Consider the following 19,143-nt stretch of genomic DNA (forward strand, 5'->3'; position numbering starts at 1 on the left):
TGTATGTTCTTGGTATCAGTTCAGGAGGAGAAAGCTAGGTTTTGAAAAATGAAAAACTCATCATGCTGTTAAAGAGGTAAAAGGCATTATGGCAAAGCAAACAGCACATGCAAAGGCATGCAGCAGTAAAAGAGACATGAAAGGCCATGGCAGGAGTTTAGGAGAGATGCATGGCGGAAAGGAATGAGTCATGGGAAATGAGACAAAAAAGGGTAGGAGGCTGAAGATCTCGGCCTTGTAAAATCATGCTAAAAAATCCCATAGGTAGCTGCAGCAAATATCTCAACACCATCTGAGACTGACCTTCAAAATCCCTAACTCTCCAAAAAATTAGACCTCATAGTCCAACCTCCAAATAAGATTGCTTTACTCTCTCTGGTTCATGGTAACAGAAATTAGTATGCACTAGTGACTGGAACATCAGTCCAGAGCTGGTCCTGCAAATGGATCTAACCTTGGTCAATTAATTACATAGACCATTCATTTCCTGCAGACACCAACCTACCAGAGGATGATATGGATATTAATGAGATTGTTGCTATATCCAAAGATTTTGAGCTGTTTGAAGCTTCTTATATAACTAAAAAGAGTTATTATTTCATGTGAGGCATAAGTGAACCCCTAAAGTGGCCTTATTAACATCAAAACAGCAGGCACAGACACAGCCAAAATTGACTCCTAATTTCTAAATCCAGACCAATTCTCTTCCCAGAAGACAACTCAGAAGAGTATTTTATTACTAAACGTAACTGACAGTAAATTTAGATGATGACAAACTTACAACAGCATTTATTTTATGATTCTTCCTTAAATTCTCTTAACTGTGACCAATAATGTACATGGAAATCTGTTTCCAAAACCAAGCAATTCCAAGATCTGTTTCCAAAACCAAGCAATTCCAAGCAGACTTGGAATTTCTGAAATACAGAAAACACTTGGATTTTTTTTTCTTATCGCTCAAGTGTACCCTGATATAAGCTAAAGAATAAAATTCCCTTGTTGGAACTGCTGAAAGAATAATCAGGTCCAATGTAAAAAGATTTAATGAAAGAGTGTCACATGTGTTTTTCAGAACAGAAAGGGCACTAATCACAGATACAGCAAGTCCAGGTGAACAGTGGTACTTTTTGAACCAATAGCCACAAACGCTTAACAGGTCCTGTGGAGTACCAATGACAAACTCAACCGTATAATTTAGTGCTCCTCTGTATCACATCGTAAAAACAGCAGCAAGTAACTAAAATATGGATTGAGGTGTCACCGAACACAAAAGTAAATCCTCCAAAATCATTTATTTTCAAATGAAAAATAGTTGTCACCTCAAAGTGTACCAGGAGATTTGGGAACTTTGATACTTAACCTGCAGAACTCTACTAGAATTGGAGGCTCTGGATACAGAGCATTACTACATTCATTCCAGCTATAGTTAAAGCATTCTTGATTATGCCTGGGAGAATCATTTTCATTGGAAGATGCCAGTAACAAAATAGAAGGTTTCCTCATAAACTTTTCATTCCTTCATTAAGATCTTGTTAAACATCTACTTTCAGCAAGGTACAATGCTAGGTACTTCAGGGGATACAAAATCCCTGCTATCAAGGAACATTTAGCCTAGTCAAGGAGAAAAACAAGTAAATGTCATATCAGTGAAAGCATGAATAGTGCTTATGGAAAGCAGTGAAAAATTACTCTGTGAATTGAGAAGAAGGAGTTGTTACTGACAGCTACGTCAGGCAAGATCTGAATGGGGAGCAGGGAGGCTTCCAGACCTAATTTTCATTCACAGAAAAGGAAGGAAGAGCATTTCAGACAGAGTACAGCATGAGCAAAAGAGGAGAGAGAAAGAGAGAAGCTCTGAATATATATGAATAACACCAAATATTTCAGTTAGGCAAGAGCCTAAGGCTGGTGAAGAACACAATCCTCTTTTTAAAATACTATCCATTAAATTCAACAAACAGATTTTAAAATACTGATTTAAAGACTATTGTCTACTTAGCAATGTATTAATATTAGGAGCCACTGTAGGGGTACAGGGGAAAGTGTATAGCAAACAGGGGAGAAAGATAAAACTCCTGGCAAGTATACTTCTTCCGGGAGCCTCCTTACATTCAACTCTTATTGAAAGGTATCACCTCTAGGCTTCTCAGTTTCCTGTGCACAGTGCTGCCATAGCCAGTATCACAATGAACTGAAGTAGCTGATTGACTTGCTACCTCCCCACTTGCTGGCATACTGCTGGAGGACAAGAGAGAGGTCTTATCTGGCTTTGCATCTCTAGTGCTTTGCACAGTGTGTGGCACAGAGAAGCCTCTTGAAAAATGTTTGCTGAATGAATGACTGAACCAATGAACTGAATTACTCCTTTAGTGAACAGGTATTTAAAACAGATTCTGCTCTCAGGAACCTGATAATGTAAGACATACTCTGGAACATTTTAGCACAATACAGAAAGCAAATATGATATTGGGCAAAAATCAGTGTGTTGGGCAATAATATATCTAGGAGGTTAAAAAAAGGAGGATATTTAAACCAGTTAATTTTAAAAGTCCCTTCCAAATCTGAAAGTTCACTTAACAGAGGTAAAATGGGACTGGAGCATAAAGAGCACTGAATGTCATATGAGAAGATTTAGATTTTTTAATGGACAACAAAAATTATTCTGGCTTAAAGAGGTGTTTTAAAAGAACAGCTATGAGAAAGGCCCTTCAAAGTCTACATTAGAGGTTAAAAAAAAACAAACAAACAGAAATCCAAGTGAAAAGATAAAGGTCTGAATGCCAGTGGGAATGGGAAGCAAGGGCTGAATAAGAGAAAAAAAAAAAAGGTAGAAAGGTCAGGATTTACTGACTATATAATTCTGACAAGCAAAGGAAAGAAAAAGAGAATAAAAGATGATCCAAAGTTTGTACAAATGTGGCCAAGGGAATGGCCCAAAGCCCCTCCTCTACCAAAAAAAAAAAAAAAACCTCTCACTTCAAAAGAAAAACAACACTCAAAGTATGTCCTGAATTAGAATCACCTGGGGTGTGTATTTGTGATGATTTCTGGGTCTTTTCCCCAAACCTACTAAATCAAAATCTAAGGGGTTGGGGATTAAGAACGTGCAAATGTGCATTTCATAAAAGGATGCTCAGATGATTCTTATGCACACTAAAGTCTGAGACTCATAGCTTTCTCTAGTTCCTATTTGAACATAACTGATCTGTTTTTAAAGTAATTAAACATCAATATCAAAAATGAAAATGAATTATGTCTTAAAAGCCTTTTCTATTAACTGATTATATTTTTAACTGATTATAAATAGATTTCATGAAGGCTCCAAAAACCAAACTTACAGTTTTCCTGCTTTCTCCCATCCTAAATTACACCTGTGATTACCATTTAATCTATTAAAGTTGAAAGTATATATAAATACAACATACTACTCAATGTTATAAACCCTCTTGATTGTCATCATTTCACAATAATCACATATCCCATGCATTTTTACCATTTTAAAAGATCCACATAATAAATAAAGTGTGCACTTTTTTAGTCTTAGATGGAGATGAATTTAATAGATCAGTATGTTGGAGAATTACCACAGTTAAAACAGTATGAGTTTCTGTGAGATTAAACCTTCACGTTAAGGAAACCTACACATTGTTTTCTCATCCAGTCACTCCTGGAGTTATTACCAAATTAATTCCTATTCCCATATTTCAAAGAGTAAGTCATGGAACATTCACATCTTTGTATCATGACCCCAGTGTACACTGCTAGTATCACCCTACTTGGCAAGAACTGGGTGGAAAGGTGAAAAGCAGATCTTCTCAATATTGCTTAAGTTTTGGCAGGATTGAATGGATTATACAGGTATTTTTCCCAGCTTCTCATAATAATTATGATATTTTAGTTATTATCAGTAGCAATGCCACAACTCACTCATCTCCTTTGGACAAGCGCCATAGGAGTTGTAGGATGAATATGACATAATGATACACTACCTCCATCAGTTAACATCTGCTTAGTCACAAACATTTGCTTATTTTCAGAGTTGTAAATCCTCAATGCCTCAACAATAATTCTCAGAATGTAGACTGTCACTTATTAAGAGAATACTACATTAACTTGCAATATACACAATAATAAAACTTGAAGGCAAAAATTTACATCTGTTGCCTGATGAATTTATATTTTCTTCCTGCCTTGGGAAAAATCATGTGGCCAAAAATAATACTGAAAGGCTATAATGAAGTGTTGCTTAGATGTTTAAAGTTCTAAATGCTGCCATCAGTAAGATAACAACAATAAAGTTACTTAAGATATTATAATTCTCCAAGTCTATTTCTTTTCCCAGAATGGATTTCTACTTTTTTTCCCATTCTCCCTTCCAATAAAAAACACAGCCTCCAAAAACTCAAAACCATAATTTTTATTGAAATTTAGCTGGTAGAGAAGAAAACGGTCTCTCTGAAACACAATTCACCAAAATCAATATGAATTTCTAGCAAAAAGTATAAGCTGTTTTCATAGGGTCATTTTCATACTTCACTTCTGTAAGCTGTTCTTTCAAAAACATTCATAAACACACTTGTATTTCTTGCCAGTATTCTTCCTATGTCATATACATTCTTTTTTTGCTATAAAATCATTCTATATATGTATTTGTACCTGGCTTTTTTTCACTCAGACTGTGTTTTATTATTTATAATTCAAGGAACAATCGCAATAATTATTGAGCATTTTCTATGTGGTGGTAACTTGACATACACTTAATTCTTTTAACAAATTTGTCAAAATAGATGTTATTACCTCCTTTACATTCAGGATAAGGACACTGACCATCAAACAGCTGTGAGTAGCAAAATCAGGACTCCAATCCAGGCGTGCCTCTCTCCAAATCCTTCCTCTCAATCTGTGCACTATACTGCCTTTCAAATGTTTTATGATATGTAAATGATATCCTCTAAGTCACCACAATTACATTTTATCAGAGAAACCACTCTCTTTTTCATTTGCAATATTCAAGCTCTTTGTGGATAAGAAATTATCAGCAGCATACACATAAAACACCATGATTCCAAAGATTCAAGATCCAAACTTACTTGTAACTTTCCACTTGTCGGCAGGATGAAACAGTAATGAAGGAATCTGTACGGGAACTGTAAGCAAGAGGGCCAGGTAAAAGAGAACCAGGGAGAAATCTCCCAAAAGCATAGCTCTCCTGCTCAAACACCATCAGCATTCCATCCATAGACTGGATACAAATTAAATCGCGACCTAAAGAAGAATTAGAGGAAATTAGGTAACTTATTCTTTTTATGAATGTAATGATTTTATCACTATTCACCACAAATATGTCAGTTAACTTTTTCCCCAAGGGACAAAATGGGCAGTTTAAATTTTAAATCTCAAACTGATGAAGCTATAAGATTATTGTATATCACTATCTACACATTTCCCAATTTTTTCATTATTCATAATATGTCTATAGTTTTAAATACATTTATTTTCATTTATTTGAGCTAAAATCCGTAGCTCAAGAGAATACCTGAGAACAATCATGACTGTGCAAGATATCATTTTTTCCAAAATCAGAAATATAAACGGTTCTACACGATGCCTTCTCTTCTTCATAGTATGTCAGCCCCATACTTTCAAATGACTTAGACATCAGTCAAACAAATCCATAGACATGTATTAAGCACCAGTTTTATAAAAATCACAGTGTTGAGCACCGTTGGGAGAGAAAATGACTAATACCGAATAACACTAGTCACTGATTGCCCTAAACTATCGATTGATTTTGAAGTGTCTTCTACTATTAGTCTGTCAACATTAACTACAAAATTCACAGTTCTTAAAATATACTGAGCTGATGATAATGATGATGATTTCTATGGTACAGTATAGTATCCCTAATCTGAGAAAGATCTAGTGGCTATAACTTTTCATGTTCTGCTAGTGTGATTAGTGTATCCTATAATCTATTATATAGGGAAGAACTATGTCAAAGAAAAATTAAGCTACTCATTAAGAGAATAAACAAAAGGTCAATCTTCTAATTACTTTGTCATCTCTAACCCATACTTACCATATACAGTAAGTCATGTAGTAACTATTTTATTTTACCTTGGACATCAGTGCCAATATAGTTAACCCTAAATTTTGAAATTTAAAGAATAATTTGCTCAAAAAGAAATTAACTTGCATAGAAATGGATGGTAGTCTTATTATTGTATCTGAGTATGGATATAAGGGCAATTTTTAAAAATGAAAATATGTTGCCAAAGGAGTTTTTTTAAAAAGAAAACAAACTGAGACCTTTGGGGTGCTTATTACTGCAACATACTCTATCCCATCTTAATTGATTCAATACATTTAACAACTTTAAATAGTCTCAGAGATGTTTCAGGTTGAATATTGTCTTAGCATATATTCACAAAATACACATCTGAACCACTCTGGGATCGCTAGAGAGAAAGGGATTGTTCATGTTAATGCTGTTTTGAAGAGTATCCCCTCAAAGCTCAAATTCTTTTATAAGGCATAGTAGGTTTTTCAGTCATTGTTTTAAGCTTTTTAAATCTATTCTTTATCTACTATGCTTATTAAAGTTTTCATAAAACAAGATATGAGTTTGTATGGATGTTGTATGTATATACATGCTGTACAAGTGTATTCACAGAGATATATTCAGACAAAGAGTACCTCATCTAACCAGAATTTAACTATATAGCAATCCTCCTGTCTGTACCAAGCAAAAATGAAAAAGTATAAACATGCCTCTAAATAGTCAAAAATAGATGCTGCAAAGTCTTTGTAATGAAAATCATGCAAACTTTTTACAGGTAGGATTCCCAGGTCTCACTCAGGGCATCGATTCTTATTTTAATTATGGTTCGAACAGTTGCAGTTCTCATAAACAAGTTACTGATATTCCAGGAGCTTCAGCCTCCTCGTTTATAAAATGAGTATATTTGCCTAAGAGCTCCAAAGTTAGAGATAAGATTTAATAGTCTCTAACACTGTGTAGCACACATAAAACACAATAAATCATAGCATCATTATAATGGTTATCATTACCTGCTTCCCCAGCCCAGAGAAAAGAAAATAGCAAATTAGAAAAGGTATGAAAACACTGATAGCTGTGAGCAGTGACAGCTATGCCCCAACAAAAAAGAAGACAACAGGAAATCTATAAAATATATATCAAATAATTCAAAAAAGAATAACAGGGCTCAGCTTAGAAGCAATTACTAGCCCTATATATCTCAAAAAGAGAAATGTCATATTATAATGTACTAGTAGCTATTAAATGGATTTAATACAGTTTAGCATAGTTTAGTCATTTGCAAAAACAAACTTGTAGCCGAGATGCTAACGGCTCCCCCTAAGAGCCATTCTTTCTTTTGGTACTTGAATTATCACTAGACTCATGGCCATCCAGTTAGAATAAAGCCTATATCTCCAGGCCTCTGTGACAGATACATCATATGAGTACTTTCTCACCAATGAGATGGGAGCAGGGTGATATGTGCAACACCCAGACTTACCCTTAAAAGGACTGAGTATGCACCCCCTTCCCCTCTTCCCAGCATGATGGTAGGGCTGGAACAGCTATCTTGGCCTCAAAGATAGAAGCCACATATTGAGAACAACAGAGCTGCCTACCAGTCCTGGACCACTTTATCTCCAGGTGGTTAAATCTGACAGAAATAAACATCTTCCTTAATTAAGTTTCGTCTTTATTAAAGCAATGAAACATATCTTAAATAACACAGAACTTATCTGAGCATAAACATCCATCCAGCTTTACTGACTCTTAAAATTTAATTTCACTTGATTGGCTCCTGATACCAAAAAACAATCAGATATAGAAGACATTGGGACAACTGGGGAAATTGGAATGTGACTGCATGCTAGATAACATTAGGAAATTATTTTTAATTTTCTTAAGTGTAATTATGGTATTGTGATTACATATGAGAATGTTCTTATCAGGAAATGTGTTCTGCAATAGTTATGAGTGAAGTGGCATAAGATCTGTAACTTACTTTCAAATGGTTCACCAAAAAAAAAAACAGTGTGTGTATACATGTATATACATTTACAACTGTTGACTCTAAATGGTGGAAAAATGGACATTCATGTTACTTGTTCTGATATTTAAATTTTTTCACAATAAAAATGTAAACAAATAAAATAAAGTGTTCAAATATATTCCTTTAGTATACAAATGCACTTTTTTAACCAACAAGGAGGGAACTGAGCACTACTAAATTGAGCAGGACTTAGGAGGAGAGCAATAAATCTAATCTTAATAAGTTAAGAATCAGAGACAGAAGAAATCCAATCAATGAAACACATGTAATGACCTTGACCTATGGGGGAGGATATTACTGTAACCAAAATATACTCTCTGTATTATTAAAGAATGTGAGGTCAAGGCATGTATACTTCCAAGCAGAAGTACAATAACATTTGAGTTCATTTCAATAAGTTGAATGTCTCTGAACCACAAATCATCCAGTCTCCCAAAGACCTTAAAGAAGTTGTCCTCAAAGTGTGGCTCCCAGACCACCAGCATCAGCAATGTCTAGGAAATTCTTAGAAATGAAAATCCTAGGGTCCCACTCTATACCTATGGAATCAGAAACTATGATGATAGGGCCCAAGTCTAGGTTTTAACAAGCCCTAGAGGCTATTGGATGCATGCTAAAGTTTGAGAACTACTGCTTTCGCATGGTATAACAAAGAGCTAGAGCTTGAAGAAAACTTGAGCCCCAGAGAACACTTGGCTCCTTAGCATGATATATGAAGTCTTATTTCCTGAAACTCTAGCAATATAGGGGAGATATAACCCCACATGGGCTGCCTCTAGAGTCAGATAATCTGAGTTTGAGTCTAGTTCAACCAATTATTAGCTGTGAATTTGGGCTCAAGTTTCCTTATCTGCAAGATGGTGTACCTAACTTAGCTGTTGTGAGAATTAAATTAAGTAATGTACAGAAACTAGATCCAGCAGGTGTTAAATACTGCATCGCATTATTATTTTATAATTATTTTCTAAGTCTCATACTAAATGTTGTATTAATATTTAACTACTTGCTGTTTCCTACATACATTGTAATGGTGCATACTTCCTTGCTTTTGTTTATGTTATTTCCTTTGCAAAAAACTTCTTACACTTTTCTTCCCCTGGGATAGTGAACATTTGCTGGATGCCTCCTGGTCATCCATTGCCCTCTCCTCCCATCTTTAGCCATGAGGCTTGAATGAGACTGACTTCATTCTAAGCTTGAGAGTAGGTAGGCCCTGACTTATATAAACTAATTAGTATCCCACTAGTCACAGTGATTAGTTAAGGGATGGTTATAATTTACAGCCAATGAAAGAAACTAAATCCCTAAACTGAGCTGAAACTAAAGAAAAACTTACTCTTCCCCCTGGGGAGTAATACGTGAGGAGGATAAGGTCTGGAATCACAGAAGCCATTAGGCTTTTACAAGAGTGTAGTTAAGAGAGGGCCATGGAAGACACTGTTTAAGCCAGTGCATCAAGCCGCACTTGGAGCCAAACCTATCCATGGACTTTATAGGCAATAAATTCTCATAAATATTGAAGCTGAGTTGGCTCTCTGTCCCTGAATCAAGTGCATCAACCCATTTGTCCTCTAAGAGACATCACAGACTGAAGCTCATGTCTTCCCAGAAATCTTCTCTTTCCCTTCAATTACCCTCCATCTGTGATCCCACAGAGCCCCATCCTTACCTTCATCTTACAACTAATCACTGATTGAAATTATCTGTTTTTGTGTCTCTCATTATCCCTAGCTTAAACTCAACGGCAAGAAGGTATATCTTATTCATCTTTGTAAATCCAACAATTAGAAAATGCCTGGCGCATAGGAGACACATTAATAAATGTCTGTTGAGCTGAAGTAAGCTAGGCAAAATACTTTATTCATCTGCAGCTCAGATTGGCTGAGACTTTATTATATGCAATTCACATACTGCATTTTAAGTACATGAAAAATGCTTTATTTATTACAACCCTAGCCACTGACGATTAGAAAAATGTAGGGATCAATCCAAAACATTACTCAAAAATAAATAAATAAATCCTTCAAATCACTGTATTGGAAGCCACTTCAGAATACATACCAAAGGCTCCCCTTACTGATAATGAGAACAGAAAGAACAGTCCAGAGAAGCCATGAAAGTTTTGTAGTTCTAATAGAACAGAGCCAACAGGAAGACTTCATAAAAGCGATGGGATTTCAGGAGCTATTTAAATGACCTAGCCATGAACCATACTCAAAGAGTCTTTACCACATGCTCAGTATTATATTAGGAGCTGTAAGAAATATAGAATAACAGCAAATAACTACTACTGCCACTGACTGAGCACCTGTTATATTCCCGCCTTTGTGCTAAACACTTATGTAGCATATAGCTATAATCTTTAATAACAATAGTCCCATTTTACACGAGAAGACTGAAACCCACAGAGCTTAAATAATTTGTCTAATGTCAAAGAATTAAAAAATGACAGCTAGTACTCAAGTCAGAATCTGACTCCATTTTACTGCACTGGATCCATTTTTTTAAAATAACGTAAGTTAACATATAAAATCTAAATGATGTGAAACTGACTAAGCACTATAGAAAATCAAAGAGCCTCATTACAGTGAACTTCCTGGGAAAGGTTTCATGGTAGAGGTAGGATGTATCCTACCTCTCCGTTGAGAAGGATACCTAGACTGAGAAGGATAAGTAGAATGAAAAGAGATCAAAGATAAAAGCAGAGGAAATTTCTGCGAGAGAAAAAGAACATATTAGAAAAAGATACAGAGGCAATTAGATTTGATCCAATGCAATGGATCAAGTTCTACCAACAGGGTATGAAATGTAAAAGCAACAGATTGAAAAGATGACAATAGCTAAGTGATGTTCCCTCAAAAATTATGTCTAAATAATACAGGGAAAAAAATATCTTTTAAAGTTGAAATAACTAGGAAGGGTGAAGATTTCATCAGAATTTAAAATCTGGATGTTTATCTCATTAATCATAACCATGATGACAGAAAAATAAGCATTGTGATTTGAAATACTATTTGAAAGATCTAGGAACAAACTGACAAAGGACCTACCAAAATCATTTTGAAAGAACTTTGGAAATCAGTATTTTTCATTTTCAAAGGCAATGAAAAAAATTTGTGCCTGTGGGGATGGGTGGGTGGAGGCAGGAAAGTTCCATTATGGCAGCCTCATGAGATGAATATTTATTAAGAAGTGTGTCTCATTCCCTGGTGTTAAAATATCATATAGACAAAGCTTTAACATGATGCATAAATTGGTAATCAATTACATGTTGAACTGACTGCTAGATTAACACTTTTCTTTACTAAATTATAGTCTGTTCACTAAAATGGTCTGTAGCAGTGTGTGTGTGTGTGTGTGTGTGTGTGTGCGTGCGTGTGTGTGTGTCCCTGTGCTCAGTTCTTTCCACCATGCATAACCCAGAGCATTTTCCATCATTCATTATTATAGCAACAAGGGCCCCATGGAGGGTAGTTCTGAATACCATTTCCTCCATTTCTCTGCTGTCTTTTTCTTCCTCTGGAATCTATGTAGCAGAGTAAGTGGAGAAGAAGACTACCATTACTCAGCATGCTACATGTTTTCTGAATCTCTCTATGCTCGTATTTCTTTTACACACTGAGTAAAAATACAAGTGAAGAAATGCAAACGTGACCTGTGGCCAAGCATACACTGCAGTTCAGCATACAGCTGTCAAAAATACTTGGTCTTTCTCCAAGTCTGAAAAACACATGAAAAACAGCTGTACAGGTAGTCAAAAAGGCAGACAGGAAACATCAAGAGACTTATACATAAGAACAGAAGAGTCCAAAAGTCTGTGGAACTTCCGCTCGTTTTATGCATGCACTTCATGCACAGAAAAAGGTTTTGTTGTTGTTGTTACAGAAAAACTGAAACACTAACTTATTAATCTTTATTGCAAACTTAACTCAAAAATGATACAACATGTTTGCTATGAGCAGAGACACAAAAACGTTCAGAGTAGGATTTCAACAGATATTGCCTTAAAAACAATGGTAGATGGATTTCTAGAGCTTGCAGGATAGTAAACTTGCCACTAAATATCATTTTGTGCCTTTTCACTCATATCATTATAGAAATAAAACTATCACCATTGTTTTGAGATACATGCTACTATTTGGCTATGCTTAAAAATTAATAATTGGTAATTAATTGAATAAAAGAATAGCTAGCTTCTTTCTTATTACTCTCTCCCTCATATTCTTTCATATTTGAGCATTTGAAAAGTAATTAGTGTCAAATAATAATGCAATATTCAAGTAGATTCGAAGTTTAAAACCTTAGTTATAAATAAATAAATAAATAAATAACATTTATTTAAAGCCCTAAGAAAACAGAGGAAATCAACAAATAGGATACATGTGTTGAGCTAAATGGCTAATGTTTTTAAATATGTAACACAGAAAAATTACACAAATTCTCAACTATTATTCAAGTGTTATGCCAATAAATAATTCATGAGACTAATTAAGACTGAGGAAAATAAAAATTGGGTCTACATACTAACTCTTCCTACGAACTTGACTTTTGACATTTTAATGTTCTCATTTTAATAGGAATTTTAATAGCCTCACAAAGACCACTAGTGTGTGTTCCACTAAGCTATTTATCACTATTTTCCCCCCTAAACTGTTAACAAGGTTAATAACATATTATAAAGAAATTACAACCATTCATTAAATTAGCATTACATGTGATAGATTCAATATTAATGCAATGCTAGAGTTTAAAAGAAGGCCCTAAACATTATATTATCACTTGCATCCACAAAATACTGGGTGAATTACTTTGTCAGATGTAATGATCATGAAAGATTTGATAACATTCTCCAGAATTCACATTCATTCAACAGATTCCACAAACATTTGCTGTACCTAGTATATGCTAGGAGAGACGGTCGCTACCCTCAGAAAGTTCAGTGAATATGGGAGTTATAACAATGTAAGAACAGAGGCATACAAAGGCTATGGAAGCATGATTAATCGTATCTCGAAGGATGAAGAAAAGCTTCAGAACAGAAATAACACTTGGGTTTTGCAGCCTGAGAAAGAGTTTGCCAAACGTTCAGAGAAGCAAAAGCAGAAAGCCCACCATTCAGAGACCTGGATTATAGGATTATAAGAAAGCTCTGTTTGAAGAGGAATAAGAGCAGTAAACTCTGAGGGAGGGCGTTGAGTGGAGGGAGATACTGCTGATGAAGATGGCAGGCATGCTCATCAGAACTGATGGCAAAGCCACAACTTAAGTCCACATTTGCTGCAACCTTATTTTAGCCCTGAAAGCTCTATCAAATTTCCTCATCTGTACAGCAGTCGTATGAGGAGAAGATTGTAATGATGCTACTGTAAGGATAAAATACAATAAAAATGCATATTGGCTGGTACCTAATAAGCATTCAATAAATGGTAAGTATTTGAGATTACTGGATTACCTCTTTCCTTACAGACCAAATTATATGAAAAACTTAAAATTGAGAGGAAAAAAAATCCTTCAGAGCAAAAAGGATAAAATTTAATGTGGGAAGGAGCACACACCAAATCAGAAATTCACACTTTTTGCCAAAGCAAAGGATTTTTAAGACTTCAAGAACTATGGAAAATCTCTCAAAACCTAGGTCTGTGTGAACTGCTGTCTATGCAAGACGATTTTCTGTCCATTTTAAGTATACTTTCCTCAAAACAGCAATTTCTCTAACATGATAACTATTGAAGAAATCTCTAAAGAAGTACATTATGGGTGTGTCAGAAAGCTCTATTTGGGAATGAGCTGTCTCTGCCTCTGTACCCTCCCCCAACACACACATACCCATTTTCTTCCCCTACCCCCCACCCTGACTCTCTTTTATTGACGTTTTTTGCAGGATGACCCTGAGTGACATACGAAAGAAAAGATAGATGATATCATACAGCAGAGCCCATTATTTATTAGTATTACTTTCTTCTCTCTCATCCAAAAGGAAAATTCTTAAAGGGTGAGTATAATGTGGGAGATATATTTTTTTAAATAACTGGTTTCAAAGTGAGGTAAACTTCTCAAGGTAATAACCAGCCATGATAAGAAATCCAGAAAACTCTCCCCAAAAAATAATTTAAAAAAGAAAGAAAATTTAAATACCTCTTCATTTTGTACAAACATTCTTCATTTGCAATATTAACAGTCCAATAAAGCAATAACACCAAAAGATAAATATTTGCTTTTTATATATTGTTAACTCTCAATCCTAAAATCGTCATTGTATCAAAAGAAGCAGGTTTTCCCTGGTGGCGCAGTGGTTGAGAGTCCGCCTGCCAATGCAGGGGACATGGGTTCGTGCCCCGGTCCGGGAGGATCCCAAATGCCGCGGAGCGGCTGGGCCCGTGAGCCAGGGCCGCTGGGCCTACGAGTCCGGAGCCTGCACGTCCGGAGCCTGTGCTCCGCAACGGGAGAGGCCCGCGTACCGGGGGGAAAAAAAAAAGGAATAAGAAAAAACTATAGTCTACACTGAATTCACTACAACCAATTAAATCAGGTTGTGAAAAAAATAACTAAAGCCAGGAAATTCTCAGCTGCGGTTCAACTTCATCTAAACTCATACAATTTTAAAAGGCAAATCAAAATGAACTTGGGATAATGACAACAATGACCTTAAGTTTCCTGAACTGTCAATTCTTATCACAAAGTTTGATGTGCCGCTTAACCATTGTTTGGTCTGTTAAATGTCCTTGGATTCTTCTAAAAGAAGCAGTTAAAATACCATATCTTGAATAAAAGTCATGAAAACAAATATACCAAAGTAATCATCTTAATATACAGATGGAATCACATTATCAACCCACTCAAAAACTTCAAAGGTACGCCAGTGTCTCCAGAAATAAGTAGAAATTAATAAGCAGGATATCCAAAGAACTCTTCAGTGTATCCGCTAAATGAACTTTGACTACTCCTTCTCATCCAGTCCCAACCACCAAATACTTCAGGTAACATAAGCTTGCCCTAAATGCCCCTATGCATTTGTTACTCTAGTTCAATTCACCTCAGATATCCTTCCCTCACCTTAACCTCATAAAATCCCTCTACATATCCTCCATCCCCAGCACCCAACCATTTTGAAGCTTTCTCCAATCCCCTTTAGGCATAAAAAGCACACTCTTCCTCTATTCTTTCTTAGTACATTCTGCATCACTGCCTATTAGTACTGACAATATTTTTCCTGGTGATACAGCTAAATTTGGCATATTTCTCTCCCCTCCTCAACTCCCATAAATGAAGCATAAAATCCTTGAAGGTAAGTCGATTTTGTTTTCATGGTCTGGCTCACAGCATTGAGTATAGTCCCTTACATGTCAGTGCTCCAAAAATATCTGTTCAAGTCAACTGAACTCACATGGAAGTAGAAAACCATGTCAAACTGTAGTACTAGGTATCAGGATGCCAATGATCATCAAGTGGGCCAAGATATTTGATAACATTACCATAGTCACATGAAAACCCCTTGAGATTTGGCATTATGCTTTATTCACCACACCTTCCCACCCCAAATAGTCCCTAGTATATAGTAGAGATCAATAAATAATCATTCAATGAATGAATGAATAGCAGCAAAGTAAAAGTGGTATGGAAAAGGCCCTAAAACAATTAGTTTTAATATGTGACACTTAAGAAGCTGAAATTCTAAATTATTTCAGGGCTTAGTACTATGTCAAAAGACAAAGTATTCGTTGTATGTGCAACATTAGATACACTAGGAAATACTCTGCTCTTAAGAAAGATAAAGCCTAATAGAAAGACACACGAAATAAAGGTGGGGTGGGAAAGGATGGCAAAAGGAAAATATATAAATGAGAAGGGAAATCACTTAACCATAAAGAATAAATTGTGGCAGCCCAAAGAGGATACCAAAGAAACAGAATGATCTTTAAATCCATCAGTATTTCATAAAACTCTAACTGCAAAAACATACACAGATTAAGCCTTAAAGCTTTAGTAATTATTAGAGCCCTGGGTACAAAGTCTTTCTCTGGGTAATATGAAACAAGGGATTACTACCAGCAGGAAAAGCACCCCTCAAAAGGGTACTGAATAGGATACTTTCTGGCTATTCCTTGTTCTTAGAGCAGGATGGTATATTATAAAAGAATAAATTGAGCAAAGATGGGGAAAGTATCAAATGTAGCATAAAGTATTAATATGTAGTGGAAAGAGCAATGATTTTGAATCAAAAAGACAACCTGGTAATGTTTTAATCCTGCTCTGACACATTCTAGATACATGACTTGGCTATTTTGTTTAATTTTGTTCACTCTGTTTCTTCACATGCAAAATAAACCCTATCACAATCTCTATACCCCACTGGATTGCTGTAAAGATACGGAACATATGCAAACTATCCAGTTCAGGACCTGCAACATGGTAGGAATGCATGCCAATCTTAATTCCAAATACAGCACACTTAAATAATCAAACCAACTTTCCCTAGTACCTACACTTATATCTTGAACATCAGATACAGTAGTTTAGTCATTAAGTCTCACTCCTTAGGCGTAAAAGGGAAGTAAACATCTCAGGGAAAAGTTAGGAAAAAAGGTGACCAGGAAGTTGGAAATGGTTCAGTTCAGAAGTTCCAATCTTTATTTGCTAAAGTACTTGGCTCTTGAATTTCACTGATCTATAAAATTTCAGAAACTACTGGGGAACATCATAGGTTGTCAACCTTGTAAACTGCCCAATAAGGATATTTAAAAAAAAAAACATAAAGACTATCATCACCAACATTTTCTACAAAGACAATGTAAAACAAATAAGTAGGAAGTAGAAAATGTTAGTCCTCAATAGAGCTCTTTAACCGAACAAATTTTAGCTTTATGAAAAATTTACTTCATTAGCTAATTTTTTTTCATTACCTTAAGACCATTTAAAACTTTAACGGGGCATAGCATTTGCAAAACACTAGTTTATCCTAGCATGAACCACTTTTAAAGAACCCCCGCACCAGCACTTAAATACCACTAGTATTAAAAAAACTCAGAAAACAAGCACAAAAAGTTTTCCCGTTAGAAGAAGAAAGGAAGAACTGGTTCCAAAACCTATTCAGGCCTAGGTTAGGTGAGGAAACAAGCATTTTCCATAATACGCTGGCTCTTTACAAACTCACCACTGTTAGACTTCTGGAATCAAAAAGTGAGGCAAAGGCTCCCCCTGCTGACAAGTAGACAAAGAATCTAATCCTATCAAAAGGCAACTGACTTCAAAAATCTTTCCAATACTGACTGGATATCGCATGGGCTTTTACTATTCTCTATCAAAGACTAGTTTTACTTTATATCCTAAAACACTGGAATATAGCTCCATCTGATACAAATGTGAAAGACATTTATAACTAGGTAATACTCCGTGTACATTTCAATAAATCTTTCTAAACCAGCTTTCAAATTTCTTGGTGTCTGCTCTATGCTCTAAAGCTTAACTGAGCTAGAATGTCATACAGAGAGGAAATTAAAGAAGGCTAAAGAAATGAGGTGGGTTTCAAGAGGTTATGTAGAACAAAGGTAGCAATCTATAAATGGATTAACGGCCTTCTCTCACAGAAATCTCATGAGATTAAAAGAAGCAAATTAAAGTCTTCAAAATTAACAATAATAGCAGGTTACAAGCACTGGCCCATATATTATTAACACATCCAACTCTATCAACTATTCTATAACTTGGGAAGATCAAGAACTATTGCTCTCATTTGACTATAGAGAGACCTAAGGCTCAGGAAAGTTCGATGTTTGTTAAGGACACACAGCTGGTGAGTAGCAGAGGCAGAATTCAACCCTATACATCTTCTAATCTTCATTCTGCTTCTCCAACTGAAAACTATGCATAAAGTAGATACTCTAATGACATAATCTCTAAATTCCTTTCTGATTTCAAATTTAACATGGCCTAACATCACAAATGCACTTGGTATGCTTATAAATAACATCAGATTTAAATAGAAAATGTTAAATATTTCACTTTGGCAGACAAAACTTGATACAGCTGCTTGGTAAATTCTTTCCTATAATTTATTTATTCTTGTCTTATTTCCAAAAGGATTGCTTGCAAAGGTAAATAAAACTAAACAAATTATAAACTAAGTAGATGAGGAGAACAGCAGATAAAACCCTGATTCTCCCACTAAAATTACTGAATAAAATGTTTGTTAAAAGCAGCATTTTTGAGTACATCAATATGCTTCCCCCCCTTAAAAAAAGGTAAATAAAATTCAGAAGCCAAACACTAAGTGAACGTGAGAACCCACAAAGGTAAACAGAACCCCTGGGGCAATCTCTTAAATCATATACCCTCAGCATCAGTTTTCATAGTCTCAAAATGACATGTAGTAAAGGAGAAAAACCTTGGAGCCCACTCTAGGTGGGAAATCCAATTGATCCTGTACATTATCTTTCTCCCCCCTGATACAAAGCTAAGACCACAAAGGGCTCTACCTTAAGTGTAAGGAGAACTTCAAACTAGCATTCCCCCCACCCCCACCCAAGCCCAAGAGAAAGCAAAATAAAGTGCATATCTCAAAACTTGGAACGAGATAAAGGAAAAACATCTGTCCTAAGAATTCACAACCCCCAAGCTGATCTTAATGTGGGTTTTCAGACCAAATTCACCCTATTGACTTGCCCAAGAAGCCTCAATCTGTGAAGTTAGTAAAAGTGATCATGGGTTAGAAGTACCACCAAATCCCTGACAAAAGACAACTCAAATATTTGAAGGGACACACCAATCATTCCCATGGATAAAGTTCCAAGAATATGACCTCACAGGCAAAAATCACAATATACAAGGAATTGGAGGCAATATGAGCAAGAGACAGCAAAAATAATAGCACAATCGGAAATGCAAAGACTTCATTTACTGAAATTATCAACAGAGAATAAAAGTACTACATTTTATGTTTAAGGAAATAAAAACAGGTATTAAAAATATGAATAAAAGATTTTATCAATCACCAAGCAGATTTTTAAAAGGACCAAATAAACTTTGAGAAATAATAAATATAATAAATAGACTTAAC

The 19,143-nt window shown here is 35.5% G+C and overlaps 1 protein-coding gene across 7 annotated transcripts in view; it reads right to left on the reverse strand.

Moving 5' to 3' along the window:
• BBS9 (Bardet-Biedl syndrome 9) overlaps positions 1-19,143 on the reverse strand; it is a 446,338-nt gene that overhangs the window by 340,658 nt on the left and 86,537 nt on the right. For all 7 annotated transcript variants that reach the window (XM_060156865.1, XM_060156866.1, XM_060156864.1 and 4 more), the window contains one exon: positions 5,091-5,265. In XM_060156865.1, coding sequence (XP_060012848.1) covers positions 5,091-5,265 — 175 coding nt within the window. The remainder of the gene's footprint in view (positions 1-5,090; positions 5,266-19,143) is intronic.

Source organism: Lagenorhynchus albirostris, chromosome 8, assembly GCF_949774975.1.
Source record: "Lagenorhynchus albirostris chromosome 8, mLagAlb1.1, whole genome shotgun sequence".
Lineage (NCBI taxonomy): Eukaryota > Metazoa > Chordata > Mammalia > Artiodactyla > Delphinidae > Lagenorhynchus > Lagenorhynchus albirostris.